The sequence below is a fragment of the Oncorhynchus nerka genome, linkage group LG9b (assembly GCF_034236695.1).
Source record: "Oncorhynchus nerka isolate Pitt River linkage group LG9b, Oner_Uvic_2.0, whole genome shotgun sequence".
NCBI classification, from domain to species: Eukaryota; Metazoa; Chordata; class Actinopteri; order Salmoniformes; family Salmonidae; genus Oncorhynchus; species Oncorhynchus nerka.
In genome coordinates this window covers 24,209,775-24,237,506 of record NC_088424.1, presented here as the reverse complement: position 1 = coordinate 24,237,506, position 27,732 = coordinate 24,209,775, and the positions used below count along the sequence as shown (strand labels likewise).

The 27,732-nt window shown below is 42.0% G+C and overlaps 1 protein-coding gene and 1 pseudogene across 1 annotated transcript; one reads left to right on the top strand and one right to left on the bottom strand.

The window, feature by feature from the left end:
- The window catches only part of LOC115113964 (regulator of G-protein signaling protein-like), a 40,859-nt pseudogene extending 37,658 nt beyond the window's left edge, over positions 1-3,201 (bottom strand).
- Positions 3,202-5,019: 1,818 nt separating this feature from the next.
- On the top strand, positions 5,020-8,410 carry LOC115114484 (glutamine synthetase). Its single transcript, XM_029642748.2, has 7 exons — positions 5,020-5,107; positions 5,876-6,060; positions 6,203-6,364; positions 6,466-6,612; positions 6,723-6,850; positions 6,967-7,166; positions 7,372-8,410. Exons 2-7 carry the CDS (start codon positions 5,895-5,897, stop codon positions 7,682-7,684), a joined length of 1,116 nt encoding a protein of 371 aa, XP_029498608.1. The 5' UTR covers positions 5,020-5,107; positions 5,876-5,894; the 3' UTR covers positions 7,685-8,410.
- Positions 8,411-27,732: the final 19,322 nt, after the last annotated feature.

Genomic DNA, 27,732 nt, shown 5'->3' with positions numbered 1-27,732 from the left:
TCAAGTTGTAGATACATCTCAAGGATGATCAATGGAAACAGGATGCACCTGAGCTATATTTCTAGTTATATAGCAACGGGTATGAATAGTTATGCAAATATTTTTTTACTACATTCCAAACTTTTTTGCTCTGTCATTATGGAGTATTGTGTGTAGATTGAGGAAAAAAAGTATATTTCATACATTTTAGAATAAGGATGTAACTTAACAAAATGTGTAAAAAGTCATGGGGTCTGAATACTTTCCGAATGCACTGTACATGGTTTCACTCACTTGGCAGATAGTGCTTCACAAATGTAACACTCAATGATGACCATTTGCAGTGGTTTAAGAACAAATTCTTATTTACAATGACAGCCTACTGGGGAACAGTGGGTTCTGCCTTGTTCAGGGGCAGAAGGACATATTTTCTTTTACCTTGTCAGCTCAGGGATTTGATCTAGCAACCTTTTGGTTACTGGCCCTATCCTCTAACGACTAGGCTACCTGCCACCCCAATAGAAGGAATTTGAACATACTTTTACTTTTGATACTTAAGTATAATTTAGTAATTACGTTTACTTTTCAAATTAAGTATTGTTTAAAACCAAATACTTTTAGACTTTTACTCAAGTAGTATTTTAATGGGTGATTTAACTTTTATTTGAGTCATTCTTTCTTAAAGTATGTTTACTTTTACTCAAGTAGGACATTTGGGTACATTTTCCACCACTGGTTACCAAGGTCTGATCGTCTGAAGAAGCGGGCCACAATGCTGTTGATTTTGGTCTTCGGAGGGGAAGGTGGTCTGTTCTGCAACTTGTCCACCTCTTGGTAGAACTACAGAGCTCCATGAGCATCATAGGCCTTCAGGTAACGCTTGAAGAAGTCCAGGTTGGTGGGACTTTTCATCTTCCCTAAATACCTTGGTCTCATGGATTATCTTTGGGCAAAGCTGTGGTCCTTCTTAACCGGACTACTGGTGGATGTCACCACTGGCTTCTCTGAAGGACACATTTTTACATTATGGTATGTTTCATTGACTTATCATTGAATCTGATAGGAAAAGTTTTAATGTCATTTCTGTCATACCTTGTACGGGCTTCCAGTCACAGTGGAGACTATGGGTTTTACTGATCTCCTCCACAGCCATCTTGGGGTAATTCTAAGCCAAGGTGTGAAATGGAAGGTCGTACAGATCGGAGGAGAACATCCACAATTACAACTTTCTGTCGCATCCTTGCATTATTCGATACAACTTTTGTCCATAGAGTACTTCTACTACAACCAAATGGCACTCATTATTTTCTTACTGGTATTCCTGTAGTGCAGGTGGATTAAGCCTTCCATACTGACGTCCTCTAAGGGCAGCAGGGCTCAGGTCTCCTCAGTGAGAGGCTCAGTACAGGCCTGCCAGTGAGCCAGAGCCTCCCTCGTCGTTCTCACCTGCTGCTCTGGAGCAGTGGGAGCACTAGAGGGCGCTGTCACTCCACGACTCACTTTCCCAGTGACTTAATTCTGAGTGAACTGAGATAAATCAACAGAGGAGTAAAACTACAGGACGATCTGGCGTAGCTGTTTCCAAATTCCTCTATTCTAAAAATCAGATCAGAAGTTAGTTTGTCTTTATCCAGAAATGCATTGTAGGTGAAAAACATAGAAAGGAATAACCTTGTACTGACACTGAATACATGAGTTTGTAATCAAGGGGTGAGGAAAAAGTATAGAAAATACATGACTGTCCATGTTATCACTTTGCGGTCAAGCACATACTGCAGTCAAAGGTTTAACACCCACCTGGTATAATTCCAGCTTGGCCATGTACATCCAGGGCATCATATTTCCAGAAGGGAGGTGGCAGATCGGGGTCTCCATACAGGCGTGAGGGGGGATTATGGGATCACTGCTCTTGCTGTCCAGCCTGGGCAGGCTCTCGGATGGGCAGGACTGGAAGGGGGCCAGTGCTGGACCCAAAGGTAACAGAACTCAACTTTCTGAGGAGAAGAGTACTGGTACTTATCTTTGAGCTCCCACTTCCTCCTCTTGCTTCTGCCCTCCATCTTGCTACTAGGCTAACCCCTGTACGCATCCCAAATGGAACCCTATTCAAAGTGTTACTTTTGACCAAGGCCCATATGTCTTTGGTCAAAAGTTGTGCACAATAAAGGGATAAGGTGCCATTTGGGACGCAGACCCCCTGTGTTACCAGCAGGGATGCAACAAGTGGTCACGATGCTGGAGCCCTCCGTGAGGTGGACAGTCCTGATGACAGTGAGCAGGGCCTGGTATCGGTTCTTCTGAGTCTCATCCTGCTGCCAGTCTATCTGGATCACTGCACTCTCACAGTGAACGTCACCCACTCCTCTCCTTCAGGTACACGAGACACACACCCACCCATGCAGACATGCACGCACGCACACACAAAGGGCTACTCCCACATACATTTCAGTAACTTCTTATCTCAGGTTTTTATTTTATTTTATCGCTTTGGTACTATTTTCACAAGTATGTGGTGAATTTTCAAAACTCTTAGTATAAAACACCAAACTAGTAACACTTGTAAGGCAGCCAGTTTTACATTCAAAACCGTTGAAATATAATAAGCACATCGATTTAATCACCAAAACACAAAATAATGATATCGTCTCAAATTGGTTATTTTAACAACTAATTATTCAATAGCAAAAAATGTAAGATACATGTTTAAAAAGTTCCTTTTGACTGTAGTATGCTACGGCACTGTAAATTACAGTACATTACACTGTTTTCACATTAGACAATACATTTTCACTACCCATTAAAACTGACTAAACATCACATTTCCATAATTTGATCCCATGTGTGATCATTGAAGACATATTTCACAGTTTAAAGAAATGAAAGAAACAATGTTTAGCAGGAGCTAGTTTGCAACAAGCCCGTCTTGAACATTTGGCCTAAGGTTCTCATCGGAATCGTGGTAAATATTCTCATTGTTCATGCACCTGGGGAAATCCTTTTGAGTTTTGTACTAAGAGTTGTGAAAATGTACCACAATACTTGTGAAAATTGCACTAAAGTGATTAAAAACTGTATGAACACAAATGTATACTTTTCAAGTCCGTAAAAGATTGTGAAGTAGTTTCTAAAAACCTAAATCATCTGAGACAATAAAAATACATACCATGAGTGCCTTTGACAAAAGAACAGAAGCGCCTCATCCCTCTCACACTGCCCAGGCATCTCTTCAGCAGACACTGGTCTGCAAATGTCCACTTCAGTTCATCTGACAAGGGAAAAACACAATGGACAGGTGAGAAGACAAAATATAAATGCAACATGTAAAGTGTTAAACCAATACTTCATGAGCTGACATAAAAGATCACAGAAATTGTCCGTATGGAAAAAGCTTATTTCTCTCAAATTTTGTGCACAAATGTGTTTACATCCCTATAAGTGAGCATTTCTCCTTTGCCAAGATAATCCATCCGCCTGACAGGAGTGGCATATCAAGAAGCTGATTAAACCACATGATCAATACACAGGTGCACCATGTGCTGGGGACAATAAAGAGGCCACTCTATAAATCTGCAGTTTTGTCACACAACACAATGCCACAATTGTCTCAAGATTTGAGGGAGTGTGCAATTGGCATGCTGACTGAACAAATGTCCACCAGAGCTGTTGCCAGAGAATTTTATGTTAATTTCTCTACCATAAGCCGACTCCAACCTCAGACCACGTGTAACCATGCCAGCCCAGGATCGCCACATCCGGCTTTACCTGTGGGATCGTGTGAGACCAGCCACCTGGACAGCTGATGAAACTTTGAGGAGTATTTCTGTCTGGATTAAAACCCTTTTGTGGGTAAAAACTCATTCTGATTGGCTGGGCCTGGCTCACCAGTGGGTGGGCCTATGCCCTCCCAGGCCCATCCATGCCTGTGCCCCTTCCCAGTCATGTGAAATCCATAGATTAGGGCCTAATGAATATTCAATATTTTCTAACATTCTTTTAATCAGGAAAAAAGCACAATCTTGCAACGTGTCAAGATGACAACCTATTCAACTTTCTACTCCAAACATATTTACTTTCAGCTTGTCATGACGAAAACTGCAGGAACTCTTTACATAAAAAGTAGTAGTGATACAGCTGTCTGTTTTGAAGTAAACAAACCGATACGATCTGTCATACCAGGAACCCACCTCTTCTCACATCCTGCAATGAATGACAGGCCACTCAGTAGCAAGTTGACTTATCAGCTTGAATGTGGGAATCTTGTTGATCATTTGATTGTTTTGTAAACCTAAATCAGTGTGAGTAAGTAATTGTCTTGTCAAAGATGCTTTGGTTACCTGGATGCATGGAACTTGAGGACACAAGTACCAATTGTTTTAGGAAAGAACACATAACGGAGTCTGACCAAACACCTAGGCCAAGATATACATGAGAAATAAGTGCATCCAAGATATACAGAATCAACAATGGTAGCTACTGATTTAACTGAAGAAATGTGCGCATACTAACAAATTCAAATGTATTGAAGATATTCAAAACATTGTAAATCTTTGATAAGGTCCGCAAGTGCTTTATCACATTGTCTTCCCAAAAGTAGACCACAGAAAGTGAAAGACAATTTTCTTAAATGTTACATTTTCATTTGAAATTCAAATTTGATTTATCTAAGCTAGTACACACAGAGTAAAAACGTGCATCAGTCATAGCTACACACCTGTTCTTTGTGTCATTTGAGATGTGTGTCGTCTTAAACTTACAAAAGGTTACTAGTCGGTTCGGTTACTAACGCTCTAACCACTAGGCTACCCTGCCGCCCCTTGTACCGTACTGGATACATTGTATCAGTCACACAAAATGACACGCAATGCTTTTTAACTATACTAGATAGAGGGCGTTGCGACTCGAACCCTGTCCAATGATCAAGCCGCGTGTGCTGTCACTCACATTGGAATAAACAAATCGTGTTTTTCTCTGACCAATCAAAGACTCCGAGCTCCAACTCTCTTGTTATAAATTGAACTGAAACAAGAAGTCGAAGCTAGAATGAGAGAACAACTATCGGGATATTTTTTGACATTATATTGGACTTGCCAGTCCTTTAAATTTTATTTAAAATTTCTCGTATTTCCAGGTAATTTCTATTTATTCCTTATGAGTATAGTCAGTCACACAAAATAACCTTTTTACCTGATTTTTACAATTGAGCTATTCTATTGAATAAACAAATCGTGAGGTATTTCAACCTCTTGTTATAAATTTCGAAGCTAGAAGAGAAGAACAACTACATGACACCTTGTTTGGTCACTTTTTCCTGATATGGAAATGCTTATTTTTTTTCAGATTAAGTGAAGTTTGTGGTGTCTTTCCTAATGCATTGATATCTTCTCTATGATGTGTTCGGTTCATTGTTCTGTAAATTATGAAGGAAATGTGCGATGTAATATTAGAATTGCAATAATGTGTAGCCATGACTACAGTGGGTGGCGTTTCAGCAATCCCCAGAAGACACGAGGTAGTCAGTTTCATTGGGTCATAAAGGAGGTTGATAAAATATTCTTGTTGGGAAATGTGTTAGTGCAACATGGATTATGGTGGTTCACAGCCTACCAATCTAGGAATGGTAATATGTGATCAATATGGCAGAAATGGACTTATCTTTGTCAGACTTGCTCTACTTGAAGTGGTGCCAACATCTGTTTTTAGCTCTGACGTGGATTTACACTAAATAAAATGGCTATCTTCGCGTGCGTACTTTGATTCGTTTTGGAACAATACACAACCCTGTCTCCGAACGCGCTGTTATGCAACATGTTTATTCAAACAAATCGATGCTGGTCAAGAAGGCGGCTGCTTTGATGTAGTCTCATCGTGCCTGTTGTCTTTTCGTCGTCATTCTTAGGTGTTTTATAACAAACAAGATGGCTATGTCCGCCAGCGCCGAACTAAGTAAGGCTGTTAAACAGCAGTACATGGAACTCCCTCAGGGAGACAAAGTCCAAGTCATGTATGTCTGGATCGATGGAACCGGAGAGGGACTCCGCTGCAAAACCAGAACGCTGGATTCGGAGCCCAAGAGCATCGAAGGTATGTAATAATTAGAACGGAAGGGCTTACTTTTTTCTTTGGTTGGCATTTTGAGTTCTGGGGGTTGTAGGCATAATTTATTTTGTAGCCTGCCTAGTTGTTTTGACTGACATGCGTTAACTAACTTGCTTTGATTCTATAGAACTGCCGGAATGGAACTTTGATGGCTCCAGCACCTACCAGTCTGAGGGCTCAAACAGTGATATGTATTTGATTCCTTCTGCAATGTTCAGAGATCCCTTCCGCAAAGACCCCAACAAATTGGTATTGTGTGAAGTGCTGAAGTACAACCACAAGCCTGCAGGTAACCTATAATTATTTGTGTGCCTCGGTCTTGTAAAGGATCCTTTTTTTTGTGTTTTTTTTGTTGCTTTTGTGTCTAATATGGGTACATGTATTTAACAGAAACAAACCTTCGTTTGACTTGTAAGAAAGTCATGGACCTGGTTGAGAACCAGGTCCCTTGGTTTGGCATGGAGCAAGAGTACACAATCCTAGGCACTGATGGACACCCATTTGGCTGGCCCAACAACGGCTTCCCTGGCCCACAAGGTAAAAACCCATCATAGTGATCTTTGACTGACCTTATACAACTTGCTCTCCCAGCAGATGCATTAGTTTGTCAAATATCTGAATTGTTATCTAACCATGTTTCTCTATAGGTCCCTATTATTGTGGAGTGGGATCTGACAAGGCCTATGGTAGAGATATTGTGGAAGCCCACTATAGAGCCTGTCTGTATGCTGGGGTCATGATCTGTGGCACCAATGCTGAAGTAATGCCTGCACAGGTAAGCTCAAATACTGTTTTAAAATTTGGCGTTTCTTTGATTGCATAGGATCCGCCAATAGAAAAGACTGACTCAAAAGACTGATGCACTCAAACACTTCTTTTTTCCATTTTTAGTGGGAGTTCCAGGTTGGTCCTTGTGAAGGCATCAACATGGGTGATCACCTCTGGGTGGCTCGCTTCATCCTCCACCGGGTGTGTGAGGACTTTGGCGTGGTGGCCTCATTTGACCCCAAGCCTATCCCTGGGAACTGGAACGGTGCTGGCTGCCACACCAATTTCAGCACCAAAGAGATGCGGGAAGAAGGCGGGTTAAAGTGCGTACTGGCTCATATCAAGATTCATTCATTCAAGGTTTAATGAGAAATTGGCATGCATCGTTTGTTCACTAGCACCCAATCTGTATGTCTTTTGGATGTTGAATTAAGCCAGACTTACTTGAATGTTCTCTAGGTAATGCAAATGGTGCTGACCCACCTGTCTACTTTTCTGTGTTTTAATTTAATTATCTTTCCTGCTCAGGGCCATTGAGGAGTCCATTGAGAGGCTGGGGAAGAGGCATAGCTACCACATCCGTGCCTACGACCCTAAAGGGGGGCTTGACAACGCCCGTCGCCTCACCGGCCACCATGAAACCTCCAACATCCACGAGTTCTCTGCTGGCGTAGCCAACCGTGGCGCCAGTATCCGCATCCCTCGCACCGTGGGCCAGGAGAAAAAGGGCTACTTTGAGGACCGCCGCCCGTCGGCCAACTGCGACCCGTATGCCGTGACGGAGGCTCTGATCCGCACCTGTTTGCTCAGCGAGGAGGGAGATGAACCTGTGGACTATTAGACCCAACTAGATCCTCTGGACTTAGTCCCCTTCCCCTCACCCTCATTTTTTTTTTTAAATGGCTGAAAAGTCAAACTAGTACTGTATTTGTCATTTTTATTTTCCACTGAAATGATTCTAACCTTGCATTTTTATGTAGCTTAAAGTTGGCTGGTCAACTTAACATGGAATTAAATCTGGTGTTAACATATGGGGGGGAGGGAAAGAGAATGTCTGACAGGGTATGGTCTTTCCCCTCTCGTGTTGGTTGTTTTCTAGTGGGGAGTATTTGTAACTGTTTAAGTCCTCATTTGGTCTCTTTCCCTGCAGTCTGTTGAACTGAAATGATCTAAAGCACATATTGACACTGAGGACTAGGGCTGGGTGGCATGTGTCATTTTCTTAATAAAACCTATGGCTAGTTTGTGTACTTCGTATGTTGACCTGCCTTTTAAACTATGTACTGTTTAATGTTAACTAGGAAGTGTATTTAAATGGCAATGTTTCTGTCTCCAGATTTCACACATTCCTAGATCATGTTGTCTGGTACATTCTTTAGATGTCTGGCTCCAAACACTGTCTTTTACATTCGGATCCGTCTTGCCAATTGTAGCGTTCCTGTAAGACTCATGAAGGAGTTTTATCCTTTTTGTCCTGATATACTGTTATGGCACCTGATTTGGTAAAAGCTGCATTTGCTGAACCTGGTTTTTGTTTTTTACATTTAAACCTTTATTTTACCACAAACTTGACTGTTTTTGATTCTTGTCTCAACCAGTTTACTGACATGCCAGAATTTGGCATGTAGAACTAATGTGACGGTATAGGAGAACCAGGGCATTTCGGATGTGAAATACTAAGGTCATCCAAGTTCCTTTGAAATTCCTATCATTGCATGAAATGCCCACTGAGCGCAAAAGTCCCCTACACTGGCTGACTGAGGAAAGGGTCTCTGCTGGACACTATTGCAGTTAACACATTGAGAGAGAAAAAAACACTGTAGGGTATTATCTGGCATTGATGCCCAGGAACATGATCACAGTAATTGAATCCAGAATAAGTCATATTTCTCACGAGCACATGCACAAGGTTGACTTCAATTTTCAACCAAGATGAATCTGGGATCATAAGCTTATATCTGGACTGTACCTGCCAGTGCTGCTACTATCACACCTGGGAACAAGACTAAACTTCCAGTATAACCGGTCATACACGTGCACCTACTCTCACGCCCAAATGTGAGCATTGCCTGACAAGTTAATAACCCAGTGGCAGGCAGCTGCCTACTATTTACTGTATGTTGACGCTGACGCCCATAAGAACATAGTTTCACAGACCATAGCTAATCATTTTGAGTGACGAGTTTACTTTGTTAGGGCTGGAATAGATTGTATGTGGTGTCTTGCGAGACTGGTTTTCTGAGGGGTGATGGTATTCCTTGCATGTCTTAGGTCATGTGTGGAGAATAGGGCTAGACATATTGTATCAAGGAAGGGCTCAGACAAAGCAGCCTTGTCCTCTGGCATGGTAGCAGACCTGGAGGTTGAACTTCCCTTTCAACATTGTATGACTTGATTATGTTAAATTTAGCCTCGGAAGCCCAGGCTGTGAGGCTACGTTCAACTCTACCCTAGTGTCACAGTTTGGTCGTTCCACGAAAAGTGTCTTGTGTCCCTTTGCTATTTTAAGTTGAAACTGTGCACAAATGTTGAATTTTAAAAGCCTTTTATATTAAATGAAGTGTATTTTAACAGACCACATGGAAAATTCAATAAATCAGATTAACACAAATAAAGACTTGCTAAAGTGCCAAAATTCAGAATTTGTCATGTCCCTCTAAGCATCCTCAGACTTTTAGCCCCTTAACGCTAACGTTTCTCAAAGTTTTTACCATCATTGTAAAGCATGGTGAAACTATTCATTTTTACATGTCTTTCAAAAGAAACATTGAACATCAAATCAAATACAATTTTATTGGTCACATGCGCCGAATACAATAGATGTAGACTTTACAGTGAAACGCTTATGCCCAATCCCAGCAGTGCAGATTTAAAAAGTAAGACATATTTGCTTTAAAAAAAAGTATAAAATATTAACGCAAAAACAATGAGGCTATATACAAGCAGTATCAGTACCGAGTCAATGTGCAGGGGTACGAGGTAGTTGAGGTAATACAGTATGTACATGTGGGTAGGGTAAAAGAGACTAGGTAATCAGGACATATAAACAGTGTAGCAGCAGCATATGTAGAGAGTGAGTGAGTGAGTGTGTGTGTGCGCATGTGCGGGAGTTTTAGTGTAGTGAGTGTGTGGGTAGAGTCTAGTGAGTGTGTGGGTAGAGTCTAGTGAGTGTGTGGGTAGAGTCTAGTGAGTGTGTGGGTAGAGTCTAGTGAGTGTGTGGGTAGAGTCTAGTGAGTGTGTGGGTAGAGTCTAGTGAGTGTGTGGGTAGAGTCTAGTGAGTGTGTGGGTAGAGTCTAGTGAGTGTGCATAGAGTCAGTGAAAGGGAGTCGGTGCTAAACAATTAAGATAAAGAAATACATAATGAAGGGGGTCAATGTACATTTTCAGGGTAGCCATTTTATTAACTTTTCAGCAGTCTTATGGTTTGGGGGGGTAGAAGCTGTTCATATTCCTTTTGGTCCCAGACTTGGCGCTCCTCCAGGTCTGCTTACCGTGCAGTAGCAGAGAGAAGAGTCTATGACTTCGCTGGAGTCTCGACAACTTTTTATGGCCTTCTGACACCGCTTGGTATAGAGGTCCTGGATGGCAGGGAATTCGGCTACAGTGATGTACTGGGCCATATACCCTCTGTAGCTCCTTGGTTGGATACAGAGAACTTTTTAGAGGATCTGAGGTCCATTCCAAATTTCTTTAGCTTCCTGAGGGGGAAGAGGCATTGTTGTGCCCTCTTCACGACTGTGTTAGTGTTTTTGGACCATGATAGGCCCTTAGTGATGTGGACACAGAGGAACTTGAAGCTCTTGACCCGCTCTACCACAGCCTGTTGATGTGAATGGGGGAGTATTCAGCCCTCCGTTCCTGTAGTCCACGATAAGCTCCTTTGTCTTACTCGTGTTGAGAGATGTTGTTGTTCTGGCACCACACTGCCAGGTCTCTTGTCTTCCTCCCTATAGGCTGCTTCATTGTCGTCTGTGATCAAGCCTACCACGTTGTGTCGTTGGCAAATGTAATGATGATGTTGTAGATGTGTGTGGCCACACAGTGGGAGGTGAACAGGGAGTACAGGAGGGGACTGAGCACGCACACCTAAGTGACACTGGTGTTGAGGGTCAACAAGGCGAATGTGTTGCCTAACCTCACCACCTCAGGGCGGCCCGTCAGGAAGTCAAGGATCTAGTTGCAAATTGAGGTGTTCAGTCCCAGGGTCCTTAGCTTACTGATGAGCTTGGGAGGGCACTATGGTGTTAAACGCTGAGCTGTAGTCAATGAACAGCATTCTCACATAGGGGGATTTCTTATAAGCATCTTGATTAGTGTCCTGCTCCTTGAAAGAGGAAGCTCTAGCCTTTAGCTCAGTGCGGATGTTGCCTGTAATCCATGACTTCTTGTTTGGATATGTACTTATAGTCACTTTGGGGACAACATCGTCAATGTACTTATTAATGAAGACGTGAATGATGTGGTTAAACTCCTCAATACCAACGGATGAATCCGGAAATATATTCCAGTCTGTGCGAGCAAAACAGTCCTGTAGCTTAGCATCAGCTTCATCGGACCACTTCTGTATTGAGCATCCGTATCTAATAGTCAAATCTTAGTGTAAAGCAGTTGAGCTGGTTCTACACTTTCTGTCCATTTTCTGGTGTTTTGTAGTGGAAAACTGAGCGGATCGAGCGTAACACATCAACCCTGTTTTTTGTTTTTGTGAGGCTTGCATTCAATTGCCCCTCCCTGTTGCACACAACAAGCCTCCATTTCCCCTGTCACAAGGGGATTTATGGCTGATTTAAGATGAAGTTGTCGACCCTGTAAGTCAACCCTGGCACATGACACTTAATAGAAACATACAATATCCTGGTGGTTAGAGCGTTGGGCCAGTACCCGAAAGGTTGCTGGATCAAATCCCTGAGCTGACAAGATAAAAATCTGCCGTTCTGCTCCTGAGCAAGGCAGATAACCCACTGTTTCCCAGGCGCTGAAGACCTGAATGTCGATTAAGGCAGCCCCCCGCACCTCTCGGATTCAGAGGGGTTGAGTTAAATGCGGAAGACACATTTCAGTTGTACAACTGACTAGGTATCCCCCTTTCCATTTATATATGTATCCTATATATATTTTTTAAATTTAGCCTCTTGAGATTGGAAAACTAGTTTTTTAATGAAGTTGAACATGTGCTCTTTATGATAGAATGTTAAAATGAGGTGAAATCCAATGTATTTTTTACGAAGTTACCCAGTTACTGATCAAATCAAATTGATTTATATAGCCCTTCTTACATCAGCTGATATCTCAAAGTGCTGTACAAAAACCCAGCCTAAAACCCCAAACAGCAAGCAATGCAGGTGTAGAAGCACGGTGGCGAGGAAAAACTCTCTAGTAAGGCCAAAACGTAGGAAGAAACCTAGAGAGGAACCAGGCTATGAGGGGTGGCCAGTCCTCTTCTGGCTGTGCCAGGTGGAGATTATAACAGAACATGGCCAAGATGTTAAAATGTTCATAAATGACCAGCATGGTCAAATAATAATAATCACAGTAGTTGTCGAGGGTGCAACAGGTCAGCACCTCAGGAGTAAGTGTCAGTTGGCTTTTCATAGCCGATCATTGAGAGTATCACTACCGCTCCTGCTGTCTCTAGAGAGTTGAAAACAGCAGGTCTGGGACAGGTAGCACGTCCGGTGAACAGGTCAGGGTTCCATAGCCGCAGGCAGAACAGTTGAAACTGGAGCAGCAGCACGGCCAGGTGGACTGGGGACAGAAAGGAATCATCATGCCAGGTAGTCCTGAGGCATGGGCCTGGGGCTCAGGTCCTCCGAGAGAGAAAGAAAGAAAGAAAGAAAGAAAGAAAGAAAGAAAGAAAGAAAGAAAGAGAGAATTAGAGAGAGCATACTTAAATTCACATAGGACACCGGATAAGACAGGAGAAATACTCCAGATATAACAGACTGAGCCTAGCCCCCCGACACATAAACTACTACAGCATAAATACTGGAGACTTATACATGAGGGGTTAGGAGACACTGTGCCCCGTGCGAGGGGATTTATACTACTATCTGTACTTACTGGTGGCACAGACACCGTTTCATCCTTTCCTTCACTGAAATTACCCTTGCCTAACGATTGCGTCTGAAGCTGGGCTTGCAGCACAGCTATCCTCGCCATAAGCGATCATTCTCCTGTATATTATGAGTACAACGACTGCAATTAGAAGGCATCATGTTAATGTTACTACTTAGCTTCGGCTGGTGGAGGGCCTGACGAACCACGTCCAGATAAAGTGTCCGGAGTGAAAAAGTTGAATGAAATAAAAAAAGTTGAGTGAGGGAAAAACTAAAAATATAAACAGTAATTAAAAGTAAAAAACGTAAAGTTGTCAGGTAGCAAAGTAAGATTAGCAACAAAACGCACAGCAGGAAGTCTGCAAGTTGTGACCGGAAATCTGATCCACATTTGATTTGATAATGAATTTGTACAACTGACTAGGTATCCCCCTTTCCCTATGTATATGTTTTTTTTAAACTTAGCCTCTTGAGATTGGAAAACTAGTTTTTTTTTTTAATGAAGTTGAACATGTGCTCTTTATGATAGAATGTTAAAATGAGGTAAAATCCAAAGTTTTTTTTTTAAACGAAGTTACCCAGTTACTGACCCACATTTGATTCGATAAAGAATAGGAGGGTGCTCATATTTGTCCTACTCCACATGTGTATTGGAAATGTGTTTTTTTCATAGCCCAACTTCTCTTGAGAAACAGAAACAGATATGAACAGATCTTTTTCTCTCACCTTTTCAGCATGGGGATTCAAATTAGCAATCCCAAAGCTCTAACCACTAGGTCACCTGACTGCTCCACTGATAACAACTTAATAACATGTCATCCTCTTCAATGTTTGTATATCTATTTAAGCTCCTTCTAGGACTTGGGGAAATACCGAATTATCCTACTGATCTCTTTGCTGAGCTTGCAGCGGCAGCCTGTGTTTCCGCTGATTCATCACTGTACCCTCCCTTGGCTAGACTGGACCAGAACCAATAAGTATTTTAGCCAAGGAAGATGTCAGTCAGTCACGTGGTAGAAAAATGTGTTTACTCTGTAAGGGAACAAGGGGGGATTTTTTTCCCTGGACGTGCAGGAACATCGACACTTCACAGGACATAAATATTGACTTAGCCTGTCCTCCCTCTGCTGCCTGCCTGAGGGGAAAGGGGGTGCTGGCAAGATTTGTTGTCGGACCTTTTACCTACATCCTATCTGGCCCTACAACAGAAAAGTTACAAAGTGTGCTGATTGGCTCAGTGAGAAGCAAGTCAGCCAATCATAAAGTACAAAGCAGGTCACTTCAGAGAAAAGTTGACTGGCAAATTCCCTAGTCATGTACTTTACCTTTGTCATGTTGTTCTTGGCATTTCCCCCCCAAAATCAAAAAAGAAGTCCCTGCACCAAAGCAGGGGCATATTAATTACCCTTATTCTGTTGCAAAACTTTTCCTTAAACGGAAGCAAACGTTACAAAATGGGGAGGGATCTACCTACCTGAATTTGTTGTGCGACTGTTTGGACTAATGATTACACCCCATATCTTGTGCTTGTATGTTTTATATCAAAGTGTTTTTGCTGCCTTTACCAGACTGTCAAATCAGTACCACAAACATTAGAAATGCAATGTTTTGAAGTTTTCCTACACTTTATTAATCTTCAGGTATCATCAAAAATGCATTCTAGGACATCTTTGTTGGAACAGGCCCCACCCCATTCTGGAGAGAAAATGAATCAAAACAAAAATATCTGTATACCTTGGAAATGACTGAAGTTTTCTGAGGTTTTACAAGAGCATAACAGAATGGCTCTGTACCGGGCGGTGTCAGAGGAAGGCACTAAAAACTGTCAAAAACTCCAGCCACCGAAGTCATAGGCTGTTGGCAAGCGGTACCGGAGCGCCAAGTCAGTGACCAAAAGGCACCTGAACACCTTCTACCCCTAAGCCATAAGACTGCTGAACAGTTAATCAAATTCCTAGCCAGAAAATGTACATTGACCCCCTTCATTATGTATTCATCTTAATTGTTTTGCACTGGACTCTCTTGCACTGACTATGCACCACACACGCACACACACACACACACACACACTACTCTGTTTATTATTTCCTGATCAGTGGTGTAAAGTTCTTTGAAGTACTACTTAAGTAGTTTTTTGGGGTATCTGTACTTTACTATATTTTTTTACTACTTTTGCTTTTACTTCACTACATTCTTTAAGAAAATATTATACTTTTCACTCTGTACATTGACCTTGACACCCAAAAGTACTTCAAATCAAATCAAATTTTATTTGTCACATACACATGGTTAGCAGATGTTAATGCGAGTGTAGCGAAATGCTTGTGCTTCTAGTTCCGACAATGCAGTGATAACCAACAAGTAATCTAACTAACAATTCCAAAACTACTGTCTTATACACAGTGTAAGGGGATAAGGAATATGTACATAAGGATATATGAATGAGTGATGGTACAGAGCAGCATACAGTAGATGGTATCGAGTACAGTATATACATATGAGATGAGTATGTAGACAAAGTAAACAAAGTGGCATAGTTAAAGTGGCTAGTGACATAAGGATGCAGTCGATGATGTAGAGTACAGTATATACGTATGCATATGAGATGAATAATGTAGGGTAAGTAACATTATATAAGGTAGCATTGTTTAAAGTGGCTAGTGATATATTTACATCATTTCCCATCAATTCCCATTATTAAAGTGGCTGGAGTTGGGTCAGTGTCAATGACAGTGTGTTGGCAGCAGCCACTCAATGTTAGTGGTGGCTGTTTAACAGTCTGATGGCCTTGAGATAGAAGCTGTTTTTCAGTCTCTCGGTCCCAGCTTTGATGCACCTGTACTGACCTCGCCTTCTGGATGATAGCGGGGTGAACAGGCAGTGGTTCGGGTGGTTGATGTCCTTGATGATCTTTATGGCCTTCCTGTAACATCGGGTGGTGTAGGTGTCCTGGAGGGCAGGTAGTTTGCCCCCGGTGATGCGTTGTGCAGACCTCACTACCCTCTGGAGAGCCTTACGGTTGAGGGCGGAGCAGTTGCCATACCAGGCGGTGATACAGCCCGCCAGGATGCTCTCGATTGTGCATCTGTAGAAGTTTGTGAGTACTTTTGGTGACAAGCCGAATTTCTTCAGCCTCCTGAGGTTGAAGAGGCGTTGCTGCGCCTTCTTCACGACGCTGTCAGTGTGAGTGGACCAATTCAGTTTGTCTGTGATGTGTATGCCGAGGAACTTAAAACTTGCTACCCTCTCCACTACTGTTCCATCGATGTGGATAGGGGGGTGTTCCCTCTGCTGTTTCCTGAAGTCCACAATCATCTCCTTAGTTTTGTTGACGTTGAGTGTGAGGTTATTTTCCTGACACCACACTCCGAGGGCCCTCACCTCCCTGTAGGCCGTCTCGTCGTTGTTGGTAATCAAGCCTACCACTGTTGTGTCGTCCGCAAACTTGATGATTGAGTTGGAGGCGTGCGTGGCCACGCAGTCGTGGGTGAACAGGGAGTACAGGAGAGGGCTCAGAACGCACCCTTGTGGGGCCCCCGTGTTGAGGATCAGCGGGGAGGAGATGTTGTTGCCTACCCAGTTGCACAGGGCGGGGTCGAGACCCAGGGTCTCGAGCTTGATGACGAGCTTGGAGGGTACTATGGTGTTGAATGCCGAGCTGTAGTCGATGAACAGCATTCTCACATAGGTATTCCTCTTGTCCAGGTGGGTTAGGGCAGTGTGCAGTGTGGTTGAGATTGCATCGTCTGTGGACCTATTTGGGCGGTAAGCAAATTGGAGTGGGTCTAGGGTGTCAGGTAGGGTGGAGGTGATATGGTCCTTGACTAGTCTCTCAAAGCACTTCATGATGACGGAAGTGAGTGCTACGGGGCGGTAGTCGTTTAGCTCAGTTACCTTAGCTTTCTTGGGAACAGGAACAATACTTGTTACATTTTGAATGCTTAGCAGGACAGGGAAATGGTTCAATCTACGCCCTTATCAACAGAACATCCCTGGTCATCACTACTGACTCTGATCTGGTGGACTCACTAAACACACAGGCTTCGTTTGTAAATTATCTCTGAGTGTTGGAGTGTGCCCCTGGCTATCCATAAATTAAAAAAGAAAAGAAAATGGTGCCTGGTTTGCTTAATATAAGGAATTTGAAATTATTTATACTTTTACTTTCACTTTTGATACTTAAGTATATATTTAAACCAAATACATTTAGACTTTTACTTAAGTATAATTTTACTGGGTGAATTTTTGTTTTACTTGAGTCATTTTCTATTAAGGTATCTTTATTTTTACTCAACTTTTTCCACCACTGATAGTCACTTTTACCCCTACCCACATGTGCATACTGTATTACCTCAATTACTTCATCTACCTCGTATCCCTGAACATTGACTCGGTACTGATACTCGTATAACACCTCATTATTGTTTTTATTGTGCTACTATTTCCTTTTTTATTCAGCAAATATTTGTCTTACTTTTTAACTCTGCATTGTTGAGAAAGGGCTCGTAAGTAAATATTTCACTGTAAAGTCTACACCTGTTGTATTCGGCGGATGTGACCAATAAAACCTTTCGATTTGATTGTGATTTGAGTCCTGTTCACTTCCCATGTTTTACAATCCAATTCAGAATATACAGTTACCTCAGAATCAATGGACTAAGAAGGAATAAGATAAAATTCCACCACATACCACATTGCAGGCATCAAGCATTGCATTTACAGTTAACCAGCTATCCGCCACCCCACTATTAAGTCTGATCCCCTTACCATAAGTACAATTAAAATGGTGGAGGAATTCAATGCAATAGAGTAATTGATACATTTGCATCAACAATCCTTGCCTTAGAATAACTCCTATTCAACATGTCAAGATGCAATTGCTTTGTGGAAGGAACAATGTCTGTATTGCTTGTAACATATCCTTCCATCTAACCCATGCATGTCTAGCGGTTTTCTAGTTTGTGCTGGTTATGCTCTTTTACCTAACAGAAAGAGGGTGTGTAGGCAGGGGAGGGGATGGGGGATATCTGCATTTCTGTTTACAGTGTCACTAAGCAAGCCCCTTGACCACCGCCATTCAAATTTCCATCCCTCCACACACCCTTCTTGAAAGCTAAATCCTTGCATATAAAATCCCAGTAGCCTCCTCCCTGAGAAACTGGAGCCATGCAGAGAGGGAGCTGCTTGGACAAAGGAAGGGGAGGGATGGTGCTGCTTTGTTGCTATGACGACCACCGGAATGTACAGGCTTGGTCGAGATGGTTCTTGTATGGACTGGGAGGCGTGAGCAGTGGGGTGGGGTGAGAAAAAAAAACATCCTTGTTATGTAACATGGAGAAAAAGAACAGAATCAGGTCTTCCAAATAGGACCTTGTACAACACCCGCAAGATTAGCCCGCTTCAAAGATTCATGCAATTATTTGTCAGTGTAGATTTCCACCCCACCTTGCCCTTTATTGGCATAGTGTCAGTGTTAAAAACAGCATATCGTTGCATTTTAGAGCCATCAGTGCCATCAATCAGCTGTGTTGAAGCTCTGCCAAACGTCTCTCTGCATTGCATTGCATGGTAAAAACACTCTGGCCATTGTGTAACACACATCATGCCAGTACAATCCAGTGCTTCACCGTTTCCACTCAAATGCATAGTGAGTCAGAAGTCAAGATAATAAACATCTGATGACATACTGCACGTTAGCTGTAAACCAGGTTAGACATAGATGGTGTGATATAGACATTGAACAAGACAGAGAGAAGAGAGAATAGATGGAATTAACATGATTCTGCAGAGGACCATGTGGCAGAAATAGACCAAGTGCAGACTAGGCAAGGAATGTTTCTGTCTTGGCTAGGAATCCATATAATCCTATTAAGAGAAAGCAGCGTACATTTAAGGGGCGTTTGAAGAGAGGGATTTGCCGCATTCCCCTCTCTGTCAGAGCCCTGTATGACTGGGCACATATTTCATACAGTTCTGCTATCTTCATTTGATCACTCTCTTGTCGCAGATCATTTTCCTGTGCAGTTTGTAATTTCCACTTTAAAATGTCAGACTTGATTTGCCCTAATGAAAAATGTATTCAGGGCAGGTGGGGCAGAGCCTGTTTCCCATGTTATTTTGGCATTAATACGAGTCACATATCAGTTTGCAAACAATTAAAAAAATATACATATATCATTGAGTTAATAAAGCTGCATACGAACATGCTCTTTTTTGTTTTCTTGATTAATGTAGCTCCAAAATGCAGGTGTTTCAGCCTAGCTCAGTGCTTTCTGTGGTTGCGCCATGATTGGCTCAGTGTTCTGTCGCTCATGGGGACACTACGCCACGGCCAAGTAGTAAGGGTAGACATAAAACATTTAAGCCCTTTGGCTCCTACCATAGAACATTTCAAAAGTGCTAAACAAATAGTTATATTGACTATATCAAAATTACGAATGGTCTCTTATCCGCTGGTCGTCCCCTTATGCCATAGTTGGTACATCTCAATTGTCAGTAGAAACCACAGTTGTTTAAGCAAGTCAGCTATATCAGCTATGTTTTTTTAAAAGGCAGTAAATGAGGCTGAATGAACCATTTCGCTGCCAGACAAGGCTACGCTGTTAGCCAGGTGTAGCAGTGGTAAGGTGTTGGGACTGCTGTTGGGACAGCTTTATGTAGGCCCTAACAGTTTCTGGGCACCGTTTTTCACCGTTATAGGGCAATTAATGTATTGTATTGTTTAGTGTTGTTTTGTGTAGTGGATTTGCTGGCATGCACCCCCCCACACACACACACCAAAATGTACATGCTAAAATCGCTACTGCTTTTGAGTCCATGCTCTCCAGGTCCGATACACACTCATACACACACATCATGCAGACATGAACATGCATTCACACGTAGGTACTATACATACAAGCAGGCACATGTGTACACATGTTTAAAGGAAATCACATCTACCAACACAATACTGTAGGTGTAAATATACAAGACAGAACACTCATACAGCAGACACACATTCTCACAAAGAGAGACAGAGGCGGCACTCTGCACGCTAGAAGCCGCCTGATTGGTTGAGCATTCTGGTGTGATTGGACTGATGCTAATAGGCCACGCTCACTCACCTGCACCAGGATTGGCCAAACCATTATGTATGACACAGTGACGCAATTTTCACTAGGCTTCAGTTCGTAGACTACTGAGACATACAGTTTCTTTGTCCCTGTTTGGCTGAGAGGTTGCAGTGTGGTTTGCGGTGTGGTTAGCAGTGTGGTTAGCAGTGTGGTTAGCAGTGTGGTTAGTGCAACACTTCCATTTATTACGCCTTGAATAGTGAAAGTGACTTTCAAAACCATTGGACTTACCTACCCTCTTTTGTTGAGGGTTCTTCGGCTGTATTCAAAGTAGGAGAACCCTTTTTGGTTCCAGGTAGCACCGTTTTGGGCTACATGGAACCCAAAAGGGTTCTACCTGGAACCAAAGGGTTTTACCTAGAACCTAAAAAGGTTATTCAAAGCGTTCTCCTATGGTGACAGCTGAAGAACAGTTTTTGGTTCTAGATAGCAAATTACTTTCTGAGAGTCTAGGACACATACTATCTTCTCTGATTATAATGGATATCAGTGGGGACGACACAAACATGCTGACTATGCACACCATTAAGCCGCTATCAGAACATACTGTGGGTTAATGACAAATGGAAGCTACACTCTTAGAAAAAAGGGTTCCAAAAGGATTCTTTGGCTGTCCCCATAAGAGAACCATTTTTGTTCCAAGTAGAACCCTTTTGGGTTCCATGTAGAACCCTCTGTGGAAAGTCAAAGATCCCGTTGAGGTTCTAAATAGCAACTTTTTTTCTAAGAGTGGAGCCAAACAAACAGCCTTGGTCCAAGATAGACAACCACTAAACACTGGCCAAATGTGTAACTGGAAAGTATTGTAAATCAGAGCACGCTAGCTAGCCCCATGCCTGAAGTTCCACAGCATGCCGACTGGGTTCTCTCCTGTCCTGACCTACAGTAATATCCCAGCAGAAATGTTGAACCCTGTTTCACATGAGACTGTCACCCTCCCTACTGTACAGGTTTTGACCACATTCACTGTGAGGTATTGTATTGTATTGTATTGTCCCAAATATCCTATAACCTGTTTTAGAGAAATGTAATCATCGAATATTGTAAGAGCTTTCATTGTCTGTTTATATGGCCCCTTTATTTATCCTATGGTTCTGACTTGTTGTACAGGGAGTATACTGTAAGAACGGCCCATGTTCTGAATTCTGTCGCTGTATATTTCAAAAGTGCTGAACAAATAGTTATATTGACTATGTCCGTCGTCGCTTGCTCATTAATGACTTATTCGAAATGACGGATTGCCTCTCATCTGCTTGTCGTCCCCTTGTGCCATGATTTGTACATCTCAATTGTCAGTAGAAACCACATCTGTTTAAGCAAGTAATTCATATCAGCTATGTTTTTTTAAAAGGCAGTAAATGAGGCTGAATGAACTGTTTCACTGCCAGCTGAATTGTATTGGGACTCTGATGTTGGGACAACATTATGTAGGCCTTAACAGTTTGTGGGCGCCGTTTGTCACCGTTATAGGGCAATTAATGTATTGTTTAGTGTTGTGTTGTGTAGTGACTTTTGTTTTTTTGCATGCTAAAATCGCCATTGACCAGCTGTAAAGTCAAAATTGGCTATATCGTACAATTTCATGAAAACAAAAATGGCATTAGATTAGGGTTAGCGGTGTGGTTAAGGTTAGGTTTAGTTTAAAATCTGATTTTATGACTTTCTGGTTGTGCCAGCTAGTGACCACACTGCCTTCAGGGCAAGTTCATGACAATATATTCCAACCTGCAGGTTACTACCCACAGGGCACAGATGTCATTTCAATGTCTTATTTTGATTTACATTTGATTGAGTTGTCAACTAATGTGTATTCAATGTGAAATCAACAAGAATTCTAACCATGTCATTGGATTTAGGTGAAAATGTAGGTGAAAACTTTTCACCTAAAAAAAGACAAAGATGACAAATCCCTTTACGTTGATGACTTTTTACAAATCTAATCAGTTTTCCATATTGATTTTTTTTTTTTTAAATGTACCTTTATTTAACCAGGCAAGTCAGTTAAGAACACATTCTTATTTTCAATGACGGCCTGGGAACAGTGGGTTAACTGCCTGTTCAGGGGCAGAACGACAGATTTGTACCTTGTCAGCTCGGGGTTTGAACTCGCAACCTTCCGGTTACTAGTCCAACGCTCTAACCACTAGGCTACGCGGCAACGTCAACACGTTGATTTTATTTGTTGAAATGATGTAGAAACAAAGTTGATTCAACCAGTTTGTGCCCAATGGGTAACTTCTGTCAAAGCAACTCTAAATCTGAAACCCAACACCTCATAAACATCGACATAGAACATCTATCCACCTCGCTCTCCAATGAATGGCTTTGCACCATCTCTGGTCTAGCGCCTATCCTTAAGTCCATGGAAAATCTATCCACCTCGCTCTCCAATGAATGGCTTTGCACCATCTCTGGTCTAGCGCCTATCCTTAAGTCCATGGAAAATCTATCCACCTCTCTCTCCAATGAATGGCTTTGCACCATCTCTGGTCTAGCGCCTATCCTTAAGTCCATGGAAAATCTATCCACCTCGCTCTCCAATGAATGGCTTTGCACCATCTCTGGTCTAGCGCCTATCCTTAAGTCCATGGAAAATCTATCCACCTCTCTCTCCAATGAATGGCTTTGCACCATCTCTGGTCTAGCGCCTATCCTTAAGTCCATGGAAAATCTATCCACCTCTCTCTCCAATGAATTTCTTTGCACCATCTCTGGTCTAGCGCCTATCCTTAAGTCCATGGAAAATCACGCTATTATGGGACATACAGTTAGAAAGGAAAGGGTGTGTGTTTTTTTCATGATGTGACTGGAAAAAAAGGACCCCTGTAGTTAAAAACACCAGAAGACTGACTTCGACCGAGAGAGGGGAAGACTTTGTGAATGGAGCCAGCCTAGCGGTAGAATAGTTCATGACTGAGCTATTTCTCACAAGAAAACGCTCTCCATACAGCCAGACTCTGTTAAATAAAAAAATGTGCTCTATATCAGTACACTAATCTCACCAATGCAACTGGGTATTTATGGCTTAGAAGCGTAGCTATGTGCCATGTATCGTGAACCAGCTGAACTCTGACGCAGCCTTACAGTTATAGGTCATGCTCAGCAAAATAGTTGTATATAAACTACATTTGCGTGCCATTTATATAGACCTTCAACAGAGTCTTCACAACCTTACTGAAGAAAGTAGTCAGAGTAAATCCATGCTCACATACCAAAAAGACTTGTATGCCGTTTACATGCTTCGTAAACAACAGGTGTGGAGTAGCAGTGAAACGCGTACTTACGTGCACTTCCCAACAATACAGAGAACAATACAATAGAGAAATAATAGAAAAGTAAACACGTATTGATAAAAGTAATAATACTTGGCTATTTACACGGGTTGCCAGTACCGAGTCGATGTGCAGGGGCACGAGGTCATTGAGATAGATATGTACATATAACTAGGTGTCCAGATGGGAAAGGGCAGTGTGGAGTGCAATAGTGATTGTGTCATCTGTGGATCTGTAGTGGCGGTATATGAATTGGAGTCAGTCCAGGGTGTCTGGGATGATGGTGTTGATGTGAGCCATGACCAGCCTTTCAAAGCATTTCATAGCTACAGATGTGAGTACTATGAGGCGATAGTTATTTAGACAGATTAACTTGGCATTCTTGGGCACATGGTGTTCTGCTTGAAACATGTAGGTATTACAGACTGGGTCAGGGAGAGATTGAAAATGTCAGTGAATACACATGCCGACTGGTCAGCGTACTCTCTGAGTACGCATTCTGGTAATCGGTCTGGCCCTGCGGCCTTGTGAATGTTAAGTTGTTTAAAGGTCGGCTATGGAGAGGGTGATCACACAGATCTGTTGTTCTTACAACAAAGCCTGGGCTAAATGAGAGCATTTGTCATTTCATTATGACTTTGATACACCGAGAGCAAAGCACATACCTAACAGTGAACACAGCACATACCTCACAGTGAACACAGTACTATTTGGGACGGCACATGGGCTACAAACAGCTTACTGCACAACATACACTTGGTATTACATTCTCCGCTACAGTATACATTTCTCCCTGGCATATTACATCATTTATGCAGCAGCATATAAGACATTTTTGGACTCACCTTGTGAAGTTGTAGCAGCGGTCCTTTTTGGGCAAATTCTGTCATCAAAGTCTGGCATTCTCTGGATTTATGGTGGGAACTCAGGGAAAAAAACAGCTACTCCATTGAATAGTAGGCTAACGTTAGTGGTCTCTTTGCAATGTTTGCAGTTAGCCACTGATTCCTTCCAAACAACCCATTGTTGAATTTGCAATTTCCAATGGTCGATAACCACCGATACATTTTTATCTATAATTTCTCTTCATCTGACAAGGATTATGAAGGATTTGCCAGTAGATTGTCAACTTGATGACAACTGATGATGACTGCTTGCTAAGACTTTGAATGTATGATGTTGACATGATCAGTCCAATCAAAGCCTCTGTAGATAAAGCGTGATTTGATGTCAATCTATCTGTGGCCAATGAGCTTGAGCCTTCTTGGATGGGCACTTCTAATATATCTCTATGGCTGAACCCAAAGGGCAAACATTTTCGAGCTCTAACCTTAGAATTGGAGATGACGTACTGTCCCACGAGTGACAGAAAACTGAGCCAATCAGGCACAATGCTCTGTATTTTCTGTTGGATAGTTCCACCACCACAGAAAGCACTAAGCTAGGCTGAAACACCTGCATTTTGGAGCTGCCTCACTCAAGAAAGCAAAAAAGAGACCATGTTCGTATGCGGCTTTATTAAGTCAATTATATATATTTTTACAATGTTTGCAAACTGATATGTGACATATATTGATGCCAAAATAACAAGCAAAACAGGCAAGCCTAAACGTGTGGTGCTCAAAACAGGTGGGGATCTGCCCCACCTGCCCTGAATGACAGGTTGCCACTGCAGCTGGCCCATCTAGTGGAAATGGATCAGTGCTGCCTCCAGGGCAAAATGAATGACAATCAGCCTCAATCTGCTAGTAACACGCATAGTAGGTTTGTACAAGTTGTTCCCGATTCCTTAAAGGGACAGTTCTCCTCCCAACTCTCCATTTTTTGGCAGTCAGCTTTGGCAGTCAATGAATAGCATGCACAGTCAGCTGCTACAAGGACGCTCATTAGGTTTTATAGATAGACATATACATAATGAACTGTTACAGTATCCTGTAATCAGAGCAGAGTATATCTCATTGCACCACATTAAAAGGGTCAATCGGTTTACAATCACAGTCAGATTCTAAAAGCTGGTCACAAACAATGCAACACAAAATGTCCGTAAAACACTGAGTCAGCATTCTTCTTCTCACAGATTTACAGCTGGACAAAAATGAAGAATAAGGAGACTGATTTGCGGGTGACAAAAGTAAAATATAAATTATACTTGCAGATATATGCATTTATGTGGAAACATTGGCAGAATAAAAATCCTGCATTGCACAAAAAAATGACAAGGAAAGGGAACGAATATGTAGGTCAGAATCCAGAGCAGAGGGGGAAACCGAGGGCACGGTCTAAGTAGGAACTATTTTGGGGTTTTGGCCTAGGTGAGCGGTAAATGTTGAATCTTGCTGATACTGCAAATAGTGTTCGGTGTCACGCCCTGACCATAGAGAGCCTTTTTATTCTCTATTTTGGTTAGGTCGGGGTGTGACTAGGGTGGGTAATCTAGGTTGTTTTATTTCTATGTTGGCCTGGTATGGTTCCCAATCAGAGGCAGCTGTTTAGCGTTGTCTCTGATTGGGGATCATATTTAGGCAGCCATTTCCCCTCTGTTTTTTTTGTGGGATCTTGTTTATGTGTTGTTTCCTGTGAGCACTCCATAGCTTCACGTGTCGTTTGCTCTTTATTGTTTTTTTTGCGTTTCACAAATAAAAATATGTGGAACCCATATCACGCTGCGCCTTGGTCCTAATGTTATTACGACGATCGTGACAGTCGGAGAGCATTAACACCCAGGCCTACAGGGAGTACTATTTAGGGCCTGATCTATCTATGAGGTTAAACAAACACCAACTGAACTCAGAGGAGCCACATATATATATATGTATATATATATATATATATATATATATATATATCTACTGAACTCACACATACAGTACAAACAAGTTATTGAGAAATAGTGGTATTTTCGCTGAAACAAGTAAGTTATTGAATTCATTCTTCTAGGTTATATTGATAGAAGGGAAACGTGTTTCTTGTTCTCTTGGAAAATGAAAATCCGCTACATTTCATCATACCTCTCACTCAGCACACCCAGAGAGCCAGACTATTTGCAACGTATAGGGAAATAGATTGTTCAACAGAAGTCACACTGAACATGAGGATCTCTCAGTGTGTTTTAGCCCTCAAAGCACTTTGCCTTTAATGTGTATCTCTAGTAAAGATACCCAGCTGTAGAAATATACAGTTTAAACAGTATGACAATGTATGTACAGTTGAAGTCAGAAGTTTACATACACTTAGGTTGGAGTCATTAAAACTTGTTTTTTAGTCACTGCACAAATGTCTTGTTACTATAGTTTTGGCAAGTCGGTTAAGACAACTACTTCGTGCATGACACAAAGTAATTTTTCCAACATTTGTTTCAGACAGATTATTTCACTTATAATTCACTGTATCACAATTCCAGTGGGTCAGAAGTTTGCACACATTAAGTTGACTGTGCCTTTAAACAGCTTGGAAAATTCCAGAAAATTCCATAATGGTTTTAGAAGCTTCTGATAGGCTAATTTACATCATTTGAGTCAATTGGAGGTGTACCTGTGGATGTATTTCAAGATCTACCTTCAAACTCAGTGCCACTTTGCTCGACATCATGGCAAAATCAAAAGAAATCAGTCAAGACCTCAGACCTTTTTTTTTAGACCTCCACAAGTCTGGTTCATCCTTTGGAGCAATTTCCAAACACCTGAAGGTACCACGTTCATCTGTACAAACAATAGTACGCAGTATAAACACCATGGGACCACGCAGCCGTCATACCGCTCAGGAAGGAGAGGCGTTCTGTCTCCTAGACATGAACATACTTTGGTGCGAAAGTGCAAATCAATCCCAGAACAACAGCAAAGGACCTTGTGAAGATGCTGTAGGAAACAGGTACAAATGTATCTATATCCACAGTAAAACGAGTCCTATTTCGAGGAAGAAGCAAGGAAGAAGCCACTGCTCCAAAACCACCATAAAAAGCCAGACTACGGTTTGCAACTGCACATGTGGACAAATATCATACTTTTTGGAGAAATGTCCTCTGGTCTGATGAAAGAAAAATAGAACTGTTTGGCCATAAGGACCATCGTTATGTTTGGAGGAAAAACGGTGATGCTTGTAAGCCGAGGAACACCATCCCAACCGTGAATCACGTGGGTGGCAGAATCATGTTGTGGGGGTGCTTTGCTGCAGGAGGGACTGGTGCACTTCACAAAATAGATGGCATCATGAGGAAGGAAAATTATGTGGATCTATTGAACCAACATCTCAAGACATCAGTCAGGAAGTTAAAGCTTGATCGCAAATAGGTCTTCCAAATGGACAATGACCGCAAGCAAACTTCCAAAGTTGTGGCAAAATGGCTTAATGACAACAAAGTCAAGGTGTTGGAGTGGCCATCACAAAGCCCTGACCTCAATCCTATAGAGAATTTGTGGGCAGAACTGAAAAAGAGTGTGCGAGCAAGGA